General features: G+C 54.1%; 4 protein-coding genes across 4 annotated transcripts; 3 read left to right on the forward strand and 1 right to left on the reverse strand.

Annotated features, from left to right (window-relative positions):
* The first annotated feature begins 551 nt into the window (after positions 1–551).
* Positions 552–3,239, forward strand: PV07_11181 (uncharacterized protein). The gene is made up of 3 exons (XM_016398592.1): positions 552–920; positions 989–1,332; positions 1,388–3,239. The coding sequence occupies exons 1-3, from the start codon at positions 633–635 to the stop codon at positions 2,460–2,462; spliced, it is 1,707 nt and encodes a 568-aa protein (XP_016243154.1). The 5' UTR covers positions 552–632; the 3' UTR covers positions 2,463–3,239.
* A 340-nt stretch (positions 3,240–3,579) lies between these two features.
* Positions 3,580–6,451, forward strand: PV07_11182 (uncharacterized protein). Its single transcript, XM_016398593.1, has 3 exons — positions 3,580–4,136; positions 4,198–4,363; positions 4,419–6,451. Exons 1-3 carry the CDS (start codon positions 3,799–3,801, stop codon positions 6,243–6,245), a joined length of 2,331 nt encoding a protein of 776 aa, XP_016243155.1. The 5' UTR covers positions 3,580–3,798; the 3' UTR covers positions 6,246–6,451.
* Positions 6,452–6,481: 30 nt separating this feature from the next.
* PV07_11183 (uncharacterized protein) lies at positions 6,482–9,959 on the reverse strand (the record flags this gene model as incomplete). The annotated part of the gene is made up of 4 exons (XM_016398594.1): positions 9,391–9,959; positions 7,353–9,341; positions 7,081–7,284; positions 6,482–7,027 (listed from the first exon to the last, which is right to left on the reverse strand). Exons 1-4 carry the CDS (start codon positions 9,691–9,693, stop codon positions 6,482–6,484), a joined length of 3,042 nt encoding a protein of 1,013 aa, XP_016243156.1. The 5' UTR covers positions 9,694–9,959.
* A 3,013-nt stretch (positions 9,960–12,972) lies between these two features.
* On the forward strand, positions 12,973–13,605 carry PV07_11184 (uncharacterized protein; the record flags this gene model as incomplete). Its single annotated transcript, XM_016398595.1, has 1 exon — positions 12,973–13,605. The coding sequence occupies exon 1, from the start codon at positions 13,051–13,053 to the stop codon at positions 13,603–13,605; it is 555 nt and encodes a 184-aa protein (XP_016243157.1). The 5' UTR covers positions 12,973–13,050.
* Positions 13,606–14,054: the final 449 nt, after the last annotated feature.

Raw genomic sequence — 14,054 nt, forward strand, 5'->3', positions numbered from 1 at the left:
CGCTCGCAGCATGTAGCGACATAACTTTTCCAGAACGTTCGCGGATTGTACGACCAGGAGTGACGTTATCCATGGTCATGCCGCAACCTATCTGCTTCTGGTAGCATTGGGCGCTCACCGGTGTAAAGGGTCATCTTCTACGCACCGATCGTATAGGCTGACAAGAAGGAAGATCAGATGAAGCGCTCTCCGGAAAGGCAGTGTCCTGCACAAAAAGAGAGAATCCCTCGTACTCGCATACTGGTATGTAATGGCTAAAGAGATGAATTACCTGGTTGTCCCTGATAAGGCTGCAATGATATTTCCAACTATGATTGGCAGCCTGGATATGAAGTGGGACGGAGGGTACTTCTTCCGAGTGGAACCCCTTTACCAAGTATGGCATAGTGACACTGCTGTGATTGGCTTTCTCGGATTCTAGATGGGAATACGAACCATGTGGAAACCCCATTCCGGAGTTATGACGCCAACGATGTTAACACCATGGAATGTGCATAAAGTTCGCATTGGCGACGGGAGTCGATATTTCAATCGCATTCCAAAAAAAAATACGAGTTTTCCTCTGTATCAAATCGATCGTGCCAACTGTTCCATCGTCAATAGGGCCTCAACAGAAGAACAGCATCCCAAACATGACCGCGTCGACGACTGACGCGGGAGCAGAGCAAACCGTGTCTGTGGCGAACGATGCAAGCAGCACGTCTTCGCTTCCGACGGAGCAGAAGCCAAACAATGCAGACGAAAATCCCCTTGAACAAACCACGAGCCGCATCGAAAACTACCCGACTGGCATCAAGCTGGGTATGATCTTACTGAGCATCTACTTGTCCGTCTTCTTGGTGGCGCTCGACAGAACAATCATTGCCACCGCGCTCCCCAAAATCACCGACAAATTTCAAAGTTTTGGAGACGTTGGTTGGGTACGTTGATATATTTCCTTCACCCCTATGAGCGTGCAGGATGAGGGAGCGACTAACACTCGAGGCAGTACAATGCCGGATTTCTGTTTCCTGCGACAGCTCTCCAACTCCTCTTTGGGCGGCTCTATACCTTTTACTCGCCCAAGTGGATCTTCCTCAGTGAAGTGTTTGTGTTTGAAATCGGTTCTGCAATATGTGGCGCCGCCCCGAACTCGGTCGCTTTCATCTGGGGACGAGCGGTTGCTGGCTTGGGTGCCGCAGGCCTTTTCAACGGAGCGATGATCCTGATGATGTACGCGTCGCCTCTCCACAAGAGAGCTCTCTACATGGGTCTTCTTGGTGCCGTCTTCGGTGTGGCTTCGGTCGCTGGTCCATTGCTGGGTGGTGTGTTCACGACCAAGGTCTCTTGGAGGTAAGTTTTCATGCTCAGGAATCGCTACGGTCATTTGAAGCTAAATCGAGTCCAGATGGTGTTTCTATATCAATCTCCCGATCGGCGCGGTTGTACTAGTGTTTCTCTTCTTGGTTATCGACAACACTGCGCCAGCACTTGGTGATTTGCCGCTGAAAGAGAAGATTTCACGAATTGACATTCCTGGCACGTCTATTTTCATTCCCTGCATTGTTTGCCTGCTCCTGGCCCTGCAATGGGGTGGTCAAAAGTACGACTGGTCTGATGGCCGCATCATCGCCCTTTTGGTCCTCTTCGGCGTCCTCCTCATCGTTTTCATTGGCATTCAATTCTGGCGGAAGGAGGCCGGCACGGTACCCCCTCGGATCGCCAAACAACGCACAATTGCGACTGGCGGCTTCTACGCCTTCTGTCTCGGATCCTCGTTCATGATTGCTGTCTATTACCTATCGATCTGGTTCCAAGCGATCAAAGGCGATTCAGCAATCCGGTCCGGATACTCGACGTTGCCGTTTATTCTCGCCCTTGTGGTTGCGTCCATTCTTTCCGGGGCCTTTGTCTCGAGGGTAGGTTATTACAACCCGTCAATACTGGCAGGTGGCATCCTAACACCCATTGGTGCTGGCCTCTTTACGCTGTTCACTACTCACACGGCGCACCCTATGTGGATTGGTTCCCAGGTCCTGTACGGTTTCGGTGTGGGCCTGGGGCTGCAACAAACCAATATCGCTGCTCAAGCTGTTCTGGACAAGAAAGACGCGCCAACCGGAGTTTCATTGGTATTCTTCTGCCAGGGTCTCGGTGGTACCATCTCGGTTGCGATTGCCCAAAATGTTTTGGATAATAAGCTCATATCAGGTCTCAAGGGGTTCAGCAACATCAGTCCACACGATATTGCCAACACCGGAGCCACCCAGCTGAGACAGGCTTTCAGTCCCTCGCAATTGCCGGAGGTTCTACGAGTTTACAACCACGCCTTGGTGATTGTCTTCTACATTGCGCTTGCATTTGCTTGTGCGGCAATCCTTGGAGGTATCGGCATGGAGTGGAAGACATTGAAAAAGGACAAACCCCAAAAGGACAAAGAAAACGCACCAGCCGAGGTCAGGGAAGAAGCAAAGACGGAGTGATCCTCCACGACTCAGACGCGATTTGACAAAAAGTTTTAATTTAGCGACACAATGTACAATAGCCACACCCTGTTATCGAGCGAAATCCCTTCTCAACATATCTTTTGGGGACTTTGAGGATACCATACAGGAGCACGAGGAGTTCTACCGATCGAGAACGCCACTCTCCCATTCAACACATATCACAACACAACTTGCATGCCATCTACGAGTTGACTCCCTCTCCCTCTTTTCTGCGCGGATCCGAGCAGTTGAGATCTGAATATCGGTTCTTCGCCATATTCCTGCGGGACAATTCAAAACCTGCATTGAGAGTCAAAGCAGCAGGGCCCAACACAGTGCGGTGGTCTATGACTTATTACCATGCTCCGGAGTCCCGTGTTACTGGTGCTAAGATAGAAGCACCTGGAATGTGAAACAAAGGCTCAATTTTGCTGTTTGAGGGGAGAGAAGTGAAAATTAACGGCCCCTCTGGCGATGGAAAGTGTCTGTCTTCGCGGTGATAGACCCCTCGAATGACATTCACCATGCACCCAATATTTGTGAGAGGCGCTTGAGGGCCGGGTTTGCAGTATTTGCCAATTTAGTAAGGAGTTGGCGGGAGCGTGCTGGGGTTTGAGTAAATCCAGGTTGCGATGAGTGAATATTGACTGCCGAGTGGAGGCTGAACATCGCTGCGAACATGACCCCTTCTGTATAACATTGCGACAGTTGCTGCTCATCCAAGAGATTTCCAGATAGCTGCTGTCCAACAAATTCAACATGCAAAGATGGTAGACAAGATGTAGCCTTCATTTCTGTGCATGTTTTCCCAGTATAATGCCTTCTTGGAAGACGGTATCTCGTAACATAGCCGTAAAATCTGAGTTCTCTTGTCTGCGTACCATTCCGTGCGGCCCCCTACATAGGTCAAGGCTTTGACTTCGACGGATTACTTCTTGTGGAGACCACGGACACGAGGCTGCAAGTCACGCCTGTCCTCAGCTGAGGGCGCGGAGGGATCCGCCTCGCTGCCAAGGCTGGTGAGGCTGCCTGCATCTTATTGGAGGGCAAGGCTCCGCGTTCCGCAGTTGGAGCCGCAAACTGCGCCTGCCATCATCAACCTCCATAACATCATCTTTGGCTTCAACTTTCTCCTTTCCCGCTCGACTTCGCATTACTGTCGTAACAGGTCATACTATTTTGTTACAGGAAACCTCCTCTTCGACTCGATGCCGCCTTCCTCGATAGCCTCCTTCCAGCCTCGGCCGATCCTCACCCTCACTTTCTCGTAGATTCGTGAATCCCATCCCCTCGATAGCTGCACCCGTTGATTTTCACTCTCCGTGTCTTCAACATGGCTGGGTCGACTTCTTCGGCTGCGGAGATGATCTCCCAACTTGAAGCGGCGCGTAAACTCGCTTTGTCAGACCCTCAAGTATACAACCAGGTCCTGCCGGGGATCTTGCCCATCGTCGGTCCCTCCGCCCATGTCGAAGTTCGAAGATGGGGCGCGGATTTTTTAGCAGAAGCGTTCGCAAGCCCTTCCTTCCCAAATCCACAAAAAGAACAACTCTCCTCAGACGTGTTACCTACCCTGCGAGCCATGTTGGAAACACCAGGAGAAGATCCTGCGGTGATCAAGAGCGTGATACAAGCAGCTGCTAGTCTATACCCTCTGGTGTTCAGACGAGTGTACGTGGTCGGACAAATAGCATCAAGATTAGAAAGGGCCGGTTCTAACAAGATCGTCTAGAATTTCGCACCCTACGGAAACTGCGCTGTGGCAGGAAATGAGTCGGATGAAATTGAACATTCTCCAGAGGATGGATTCTGCTCCCATCGCAGTCAGAGTTTGTTGCATCAAGTTTGTGCAGAAGGTCGTCCAAATAGAGACCCCCGGTTTGATCTCAGATCCTCGAGTTCGTCCCCCTGCTACGCCCTTTGCCTTGTGATAACCATGCTAACGCGACGCAGCGCCCCGAGCAAAATGAGATCTCGATGGCGTTGGTTCCACGAACACACCCTGTTCTGCAACCCCCCAATCTAGAGGCTGAGGCATCCGGTCTGCTGGACAGACTATTGAGTGTATTTCAGGAGACCCCGATGGATCCCATTCTTGTCGATGCGACGCTTAACTGCCTGCCGGTTCTAATCCGGACACGGCCCTCCATCTCCACCAAGATTGTCTCTGCAATTCTCAACTTCAACCCACTGAAGCAGGCCAATGCTCCGATGACCCCTCGACTGATGGTTATTGTAAGATCAATGGAGAGGACAACGAGGGCTTTGTTACGATGGGCATTGAGGGCTGTCCCAAACCACCCTCTGGAACAGAAGATCCAGGCATACCTCATGCGCCTTCAGCAGTCACGTTCAGCGTTATTTGCAGAACCTACGGCCCAGAAACGCCCAGCAGAGCCCACCGATGGGTTGGACGATGCGAAGAGGCAGAGACTCACAGCAGGCATTCGCAAATTTCCGCCCATGCCCCCACCACCGAACACCTATAGCCACCTATTCACGCTTACCGAAGATACCAGCCTTCAGCAATTTGATGTTACTCTTCTCCCTGCTGACATTGTCAGCACTGTGACTGCGGTTTTCTTGCAACACGTCGATTCGAATTCTCTGGATGGCGCCATCGACGCAGTCCGGTCCAGATATAATCACTTGCAGAAAGTGAATCAACCTACTCCTATCCCCGAGGTGCCAATGCTTGGCCCCACAGGAATCGATGATGAGGATGACTACGATCCTGAATTTGTTACTGGTACAGAGCCAATGGTTGAGTCAACTACAGAGAGAGCCTTGGAGGAGCTCGCGCAACCAGCCATTGAGTTGGGCCCATTCGAGCTACCTAAGCCCCCGCCATTGACTGGTGCGGAAGTCGAAACGTTATCAGATCAGACTGTCGGACATGTCTTTCAACTGGTCGCTTCGCTTGAGGCCGCAGGACACTCTCACACCAAGCAGCAACTAGGATTGAATCGAATAGCGGCTAGCGGCAACGATCGAGACTCTTGGGCGACAATCCTGATGCGCTTGGCCACCAGAGCCCCGGCAGGCCTCGACGAGCTTGCCAACGCCTTGAACGAAGACGATGCAGATGCCTCCATGCAACTCATTAAATCAGAAGACGCCGAGGAAACAGCCAATGTCGCAAACCGCATCCGCCAGACCCTCTTCATGTATGTTCTTGAAGATTTCCGACCGCGCCTTAATATGGCCATCTCCTGGCTAACGGAAGAATGGTATGCCGACAAAATGGCCGCAAAGACACATCCGGAACTTAACAGTCTACCGAACTACACCCGTTGGGCGCATCGTCTCATCGATCGTCTTCTCCCTTACCTTGACGCCCGAGACAAGAACCTTCTGATTCGGTTCCTTTCTGAAATCCCTAGTATTGATCGCGAGATTTTGAGCCGGGTCAAGAGCTTGGCGAGAGATCCCGAAAGGATTAATATGTGTATCCTTGCAATGCAATACCTATTGCTGATGAGGCCGCCGGTTAGAGACATGGTGCTGGATACGATCGAAGTGATCTGGACGGAAGGAGATGATCAGGCTCGGGGAGCGACAAGTAAGGTGCTCGCGAGATGGAGACCCGGATTCCTGGAACAGGCCGTGAAGGCAGAAGAAATCGAAACCAAGACGAATATTAAACAGGAGACGAAGGCGAATGGGGTTACGAGTCGTTCCCCTGTTGCGCATGTCGCTTCAGACGCAGCTGTGGATGCAACGGAGTCCATGAGGATGGATCCCAGAAAGAGAAAAGCCCTCGCGGCCGCAAATGGATGATAGTTACACAGACGAGGAAATTGAGCGCTTAATTCGCACTGTACCACCATACCATAAGGAGAGGATGGGATCGAGCAATCATGTTTACACACGAGAACCGGTGCAAAGGAGATATCAATCAGTTGGTAAAGATCTCCTTGAATTGCACATATACTCCGTACTGATCATCCAACATCATCTATGCTGTTTTGCCAAATATATACGGGTCTTTCACACCTGCGCCAACTCTCATGCCTTCACGCGCTCACATTAAACTCCTCGATGACACTCCTCGGCCTTTGATATTCTCCCACTCCCATCCCATTCGCCCTCCCCTTCTCCCTAACCTCTTCCCATCGGCACTTGAGGCCAAAAAACTCCGGTCCGCCGACTCTCAAGCCTTCTACGCTCCCGGTCCACAGTGGAGAGGCTGGCATCCCTATCACGCGGACTTTCAGACCGTAACGCAGTTCAGGAGAACCGAGAGCCTCGCCGTCGCTACCAAGGATCGAGATCAAGTCGGGGACCGTGCATATTATCTCCTCTTCGAGCTCCTCTTGTTGTGACGATGATGTGGTTGGAAACTGCGAAATGAAACCCGCGGAGAGGTATTCGTTCTGGAACGGGATGACGAGGTGGCGGGTTTCACGGTTCGCGCGAGTGGATGCGCTTGAGCCGTCGTCTTGTTCTTCGGCGGACAAAGGGGCGATCACGCATCGACCGACTGTATAACCACGGGAGACGTCGCGAGTGACGTCGACAACTTTGCCAACGTAGAGTTCTTTGACTGGGGTGATGCTCGACTATACGCATCTGTCAGTCGGTTGGGGCAAGTCGACGAGGATGAGCAACTCACAATGGCCTCTATAAAATCAATTTTAGCTTCCCGGGCTAGATGGACGGCGCGTCCCAGGTACCATGCCTGGGAGACAGTGTTGGGTACGGCGTAGTCTTTGATGACTTTACCAGAGAGTGGCCTTCCGGCCGCAGCAGTGGAATTGCCCATTTCAATGCAGGTCTGGCGTGTCAGCGATTCTACTCGCTTGTTGGATTCGGCGGCCTACAGATGTAAACGAGTCAGCCTTCTTCTGAGGTGCGAGAGAGCGGAGGACAGTATGAGTGACTTACCAGAACCACTGATGCGTTCCCTTTACAGTCAGCAGTAGCAAATGGCAGCACTGGCTGTCCATAAATATAAGGAGTTCCGTGCTCGAGCGTCGGATAAGCACGGCCCATCAAGTCGCAGTCAACCACCGGTCGACCATAGCGAGCACTTGTGGGAAACGTCACAAGTCCATTGCCTCCTCCAATCTCATCTGCCACGATGCCGTCAAAGTCTTTGATGCCCATGATGCTGTTGACGGCGTCGATGGCTGCGAACACGTCCGTGCCCGCGCTGATCCGCTCGTCGCTCACTGAAGGTGCGCCATATCCTGCACCGAACACACAGGTCCCGTCGTCTTTGAGAGATTCAAGAGGAACCACGCGGATGGCCCCCTGACCGGCTTTGCGCAGGATGTCCAATGTGTACAGAGCCATTAGATACGACGAGCCGCCACCCCCGGTACCGAGAATGCCTGCGCCTGAAGCGATCAGTTGCACGTCGACGGGAGAGATGTACCAGACGCCGTCCCGGACGTCGGGACGATACTTTGCAATGTCGACACCGAATGTCGGCTTCGCCAAACTGCCCTTCTGCACGTCTGTGGCCTCGGCTTTGGTCGCTTCTTGCGTCGTGTCGGCCTCCAGGTCTTGCTCGTGGTCGAGCGTGCCGTTAGAAACCCCATTCTGGACGGCCCCGTCTCGGGCTCGAAGGCTTCCGACTGCTTTCATCACAAACCTGGTGGTCTTGTTGGTCACATACTGCAGGGGGATCTTCTTGATCTCCACGATCTTGACGTCCCTTTCGTCTGCTCCATTCGACACAGCGGCCGCGATTGCGGCCTTCTTGACTGCCTCGATCGCGGCGTTCTCATCTCGGCCAGCCAATATCTCGATCACGTCGACTTCCCCTGCCACCTTCGCGATGGCTGCACCAACGGCGTTCGCGGAGTCGTGATGAGGCGGTCGAAGACATTCTTCTACTCCGTCAAGGTCCTCCGTAAGGATGATAGAACCTCCACCCACGAGAAGGACAGACACGGGAGCAGACGAGACCTTCATCTTATCAATGGCTCGTTCCAACTGTCGCTTTATATCGGCTTTCCCTCCAGCAATCACCGGTTCAGGAATGCCCTTGACTTTTTCGAAGTCACCGACCTCGGCCGCTCTCGAAGCCACGACGATATCCGTCGCAGTCATGACATTTCCTCCAAACACCATGGCATCAGTTGTGAGACGATGCGCAACCGAGTCCGGACCGACAGTGACTCTCCCATCCTCCGCGGATTGACGCACGCGACTCCCTCCTCCGAGACCGATGGAGAGCACCTCTGGCATGGAGAAGGCAGTGCGTACTCCACCCACCTCAACAAAGTTAGGCGCTTGTCGAGGAAATCCAGATGGCAAGAGGGAGCAGATGTCGGTCGTCGTCCCACCGATGTCGACCACCACAACTTGCTTGTCGGCTAGTCTTTGGTCACCGTGATCGAGCCCCTGGAGAAAAGCGGCTCCCATCAGACTGTTGGTTGGACCGCTCGCGAAGGTTTTGATGGGCAATTCCGCCGCCACCGCAGCATCGGTGAGTGTTCCGTCATTCTGTGTTAGGTACAGTGGACACGAGAGGTCAAGCTTGTGCATGGCAAGTCTGAAGCCCCGGATAGTCCTGCGGGCGAAGCCCAAGATCGCCGCGTTCAGGACGGTGGCATTCTCGCGAGTCAACAGTCCGGTTCCGCCAATCTGGCCCGAGCAGACGACAGATAATCCTGGTTCAAATTGTTGCAAAAGCGCCTTACATCGCTCTTCATGGAGACCGTTCTGATCGAGCGCAGAGAATACTCCGACAACCGCAACATACTGGATACCTGCTTCCACGATTGCCGCAGCCGTGGCTTTGATTTGCTCAGGGTTGAGTGGAGAGATCTCCCGGCCGTCAATCTCAAGTCCGCCGTCGAGGTAGAACGCGGGACCCTCAATGATGCTCTTCAATGCATATGGGAAGTCGGCAAAAGGAGGAATCTAGATATTGTGAGCAGTCGTAGGTCGAAGCGGCCAACAACGCACAGACCTTTCTGGTGTAGGGGCCACAGAGCCTTATCACGGCCACCCGACTAAGCCTCCGGGCATCATTCTCGACAACGGCGTTTACGAAGTGAGTCGTCCCGATTGCGACATTCAACACTTTACTTCTGTCAATGTTCGAGCGAGCGAGGACCTCTCTCACTGCGTTCTGGATCCCCAGAGTCACGTGGGCTGTTGTAGAAGTCTTGCATGTGGCAAGCACACCACGCGAGTCGGTGTCGAGAGCATTGACATCAAGGATGGCGGCGTCGGTGTTCGTTCCACCGACGTCGACTCCAATTCGGTACATGGTCGAAGTCGCAATCTGCAAGGCCTCGCTTGGTGGTCTTCCGGTGTCTAATGGATCGACGGCAAAATATTTCTGTCCGGGGCCGTTCGTATCGAAGATTGAGAGATATCTTCCATGTCGGCCGGGCAGCCAGCACAGCCGCCCTATAAGCTGCGGGATCTGCTCCAAGGAACAGTGGAACGTTGGGAGGAATCGAGACACGGTCGACTTTGCTTCATCTCCACTACCTTCTGGACGGCACGAGGGTCTCTGGTTCCAAATGCGCCAGAACCCCCAAACGCCAGATGCCGAACGGAGATCTGCGGGCGCACAATGGTGTTTCCAAAGGTGTTCCACGGGCCCACCAGGCCTAGATCGGAGAGAGTATCAAGATCAGGCAAGTGACAGGGCCGAGAAATGGGCTTATCGACAGATGTGTTGATTGGGATACTTCATAGGCCATCTTTCAGTGGTCTCCTGGCACCGGTTTCGGTCTTTGACCCCAATTCGTCTACCTATCATCCTTCTTCTTGGCCAGTAAGCCCTCCAGCAAATCCAAGCTGGACCATCCTGGCCTCTTTCTTTGCCTTAGACTCAATTGGTCCCAATCGCACCCTCATTGGCACAATAGAGATGATTAAGCACTGATCGACCGGAGCGCTAAGAAGGACAATCCCTGGGAAGCAATTGATCCTCTCAGGCGTCGTTATCAGTGCATGATTAATCAATGGTTACGAGAATGCTCAGCGACGGGGAACTCCCGTTTATAACTCGCGCTCCATCCTGCACCCCTTCAATGATGGCGGGCGGTATCTGCCCTCTTCCAACCCCGGTGGAACTGGCCACGTCGATATGGCGGGCTTCAAGGGCTTCATGAGGAAGCTCGAGGTCCCGTACGAAGGAGGGACGATCCCCAATCGCTGGATCAACAATGATATCAAGCCCATCGAGAAGGGCCGGCGAACATGGACGTTTTGGACTTTTCACAACCTCTGTACGTTGGGACCCTTTTCGTAGTCGCCGTTGGAAAAAAGCCCCGCTGATGTCTCTGTAGGGGTGTTGACCAACACAAATATCTCGACGTACATGACCGGAAGCTCGCTGATTGCACTTGGGTTGAACTGGTGGCAAGCCATCATTGCTATAGTCTTCGGCGCAGTCCTCTCAACCGTCTTTGTAAGTCGTGCACCTCCCCAAGAACGTCCACCTGGACAGTACTGACCGCATGGGGATTCTGTGAGGAATACAGATAGTATTGAACAGCATGCCAGGTGCGTTCTATCACCTCGGGTTCCCCATTGCCAATCGCTACGTTTGGGGCATGTATGGCAGCTCCTTCGTCATATACAACCGGATCCTCTTGTCGCTGGTATGGTATGCCGTACAAGCATGGATTGGCGGGCAATGTGTCTACGTCTGCCTTGAAGCGATATGGCCCAATCTCGAACAACGCATCCCGAACCACCTCCACGCCACGGGACTGACGTCTGCGTCATTCCTCACTTACTGGATCTTTTGCCTCATATCTCTCCCCTTGATCTGGATCCGGCCGCATAAGTTGAAGGTGTTTTTCTACGTTGCCGTGGCCTCGATCTTCACTTTTGAGATTGTGCTTCTGATTTGGGCTCTGGCCACGATGGATGGGTTCGGCGACACAATCACCGGTCACCCGCAAACTCAAGACACGTCGACCGGCTGGGCGGTGCTGTATGGCATCATCAGTGCCATAGGGGGGATTGCGGCGGGCATCTTGAATCAGAATGATTACGCTCGTTTCGCCCGTCGGCCCCGGGATGCCATCTGGGGTCAGATCGCCAGCGCCGCGACGTACTCGATCATCAGCTCCGTCGTGGGGATTCTCGTCACGGCGGCCACGCAGAGGCGGTACGGCGCTGCTCTGTGGAGTCTTCCTGATCTGCTGATCGCTATGATGCACGCCGGAGGCTCCAGGTCTCGAGCTGCGGGCTTCTTCGGCGGTGCTGCGCTCGTCATCTCGCAGTGGGGGATCAATGTCCCCGGGAACGCACTGTCTGGGGGTTTCGACTTTGCCGCGACTTTCCCACGGTATATCAATATTCGCAGAGGAGCGTACATCACCGCCATCTTGTCCATGGCCGTCAACCCGTGGCAACTGCTCGCCACGGCTTCGACATTCCTGGCCGTCCTGTCGAGCTACGGCGTGTTCCTGGGTCCGATGATTGGGCTGATGATCTCCTCGTACTACATTGTGCATCGTCAAAAGATCAAGGTGGATGATCTATTCCGAGGCGACAGGACCAGCATCTACTGGTACACATATGGGATCAACTGGCGGGCGCCAATAGCGGTACGTATAATCGAGCTTTGTTCTCACTCTTGCTCCGAATCCAGTTTCCCCCCTTGAGGTTATCATGAAGAATCTAACGTATATCAAAATCCACAGTGGGCGTGCGGCGTCTTCCCCTCGATGCCGGGCTTCATCTCCAATGTCAACAACGGGATCCACGTGTCCCTGGGCTGGACACACCTGTACTACATTTCCTTCCTGGTCGGCTTCTCCATCGCGGCCGTCGTCTTTGTCGCGCTGCACCATTTTGCGCCTGCGCCCAGCGTCAAGGACTTTGTCCTGAGCCCGGCGTCCAGTAGGCAGGTCATGGCCGAGTACCAGACCAAATGGGACGCCACGGAGGAGAGGGTCGGCGGTGACGGGGTGCCTTCGGAGAGCGTGCTGCCCAAGGATGTCGAGGATGTAGAGGGGTTCCCGAAGGATATCTGAATCTACTTCCACACTAGGATGTCATGTGGTGTGATGTGATCGTAGGACATAATGCAACGGGTTCGGCGAATGAATACGAGTTCATGATAAGACGATGCACGCAAAGATGAAGAAGCTTTCTTGGCCTCGCTTGTGGTGAAGTGATGCTCGGCAGGGGATTCCTCTTTCTCCCCCAGACTTCGGGGACCAGGTGGCTATAGCGCGAGTAGAACGGTGAGACCGCGACTGGGCACGCAAGCCACAGCGCCCAAACCAACCTATCGTGCCCATCTTGGGGCTATTGACTTCTCTGTTCTGCTGTCTCTCCTCAGTCCCCGCGCCAGCCACCTTTTGGATACAACGAAACTAATGACGGTCTAAACGCCTACACGTGGCCCTAACTAGGTGCGGCTGAGGAGTGGTGGTACAGAATACAGCTGAAAGGAGATGGTGCAGCTGGGGGGGTTGGGGGGGTGAGAGAGAGAGGCATGGTCTCTGTGACATTTAATACTCTCACGGTGTGCCCTCAGTCCAAGGATGCATCTCCCTCCTACAACACCATATTCGTCGTAACTGGGAAGAAACTCGATTACCCTCAACCTCCCTCCAGACACGTTTCCTTTCACACCCCCAGCCGCCACACAATGTCTAAATCCACCGTTTCAGCCTTCGTCGTCTATATCGATGGCTCGGACAAGAACCAGAGCTTCCGCGAGCACCCCGTCCTCGACTTCCTGTTCGACCACGCCGAGGCCTTTGACCACGGCGACATGAAGACGGGGCCATACACCCGATACCAGACGGACGACTTTGTCTTCACCAAGGCCGACGGCACCGTCTTCGCCCCGGGCGAGGCGTCCTGGCAGGGCTGGCTGGCCGGCTACGCGCCCTTCACCGAGCACCTGCACGAGGCGCGGTACTGCAACGTGTACGAGCGCGACGGCGGCGCGTGGGAGATGATGGGCGTCGCGCACGTCTTCGCCAACCTCGCCGCCCCGGGCGAGAAGACCAAGGCGGACCTGTCGGGCCGGCTGTGGGACGTGGTCGTGCCGGGCGCGTTCCTCTTCAAGTGCGTCGCGGACCCCAGCGGGCCCAAGGGGTTCAAGGTCAAGTCCATGACCCTGTACGGCGACGGGACGCCCGTGGTCGCCGAGATGGTCAAGCGCGGGATGCTCAAGCCGGAGGATCTTGCAAAGTAGGAAGGGGTGGTTCAGCCCGAGCGGAAAGAATAATGTTGGGGTTTTCGGCAGGTTTGAGCAAGGCGTTCTCTAGAACAATCGAGCATGTGTGTGCCACTGGGGAGTGCTCCGTTTCCTTCTTCTTTCCTCCGTGATTGCTGCCCGTCTCCTCCTGCGGTTGGGTGTGTGGTGCTGCAAATCCGCAGGCCACCGGCGCCAAGGGCTCTGTGCGCAGTGTTTATTGTTACTCTTGACATTCTCGAGCCATGCATCGCTCTGTCGCCCTAAGCTATGGCATGCGCTGGATCAAGTCCTGGTTGGCGGGTGCCTTGGACTCAAGAACCTGCTCGACAGAACTTTCTTGCCCTCTTGAGTATAAAAGGGGCGCCTCTTCCATTCTGCCACCACATCACTTTCACCTCGCGGAAGTCGACGACGTCCTCCCTCCCCGTCGACACCCCGCGAGTGAA

The sequence above is a fragment of the Cladophialophora immunda genome (genome assembly GCF_000835495.1).
Source record: "Cladophialophora immunda strain CBS 83496 unplaced genomic scaffold supercont1.7, whole genome shotgun sequence".
Lineage (NCBI taxonomy): Eukaryota > Fungi > Ascomycota > Eurotiomycetes > Chaetothyriales > Herpotrichiellaceae > Cladophialophora > Cladophialophora immunda.

Excerpts from the sequence above, each read along its gene's own strand:
- PV07_11181 (XM_016398592.1), top strand. The coding sequence starts at position 633 with ATGACCGCGTCGACGACTGACGCGGGAGCAGAGCAAACCGTGTCTGTG. Across the intron at positions 921-988 it reads GTTTTGGAGACGTTGGTTGG|TACAATGCCGGATTTCTGTT; the intron begins GTACGTTGATAT and ends CACTCGAGGCAG. Across the intron at positions 1,333-1,387 it reads ACGACCAAGGTCTCTTGGAG|ATGGTGTTTCTATATCAATC; the intron begins GTAAGTTTTCAT and ends AATCGAGTCCAG.
- PV07_11182 (XM_016398593.1), top strand. The coding sequence starts at position 3,799 with ATGGCTGGGTCGACTTCTTCGGCTGCGGAGATGATCTCCCAACTTGAA. Across the intron at positions 4,137-4,197 it reads CCTCTGGTGTTCAGACGAGT|AATTTCGCACCCTACGGAAA; the intron begins GTACGTGGTCGG and ends AAGATCGTCTAG. Across the intron at positions 4,364-4,418 it reads GTTTGATCTCAGATCCTCGA|CGCCCCGAGCAAAATGAGAT; the intron begins GTTCGTCCCCCT and ends AACGCGACGCAG.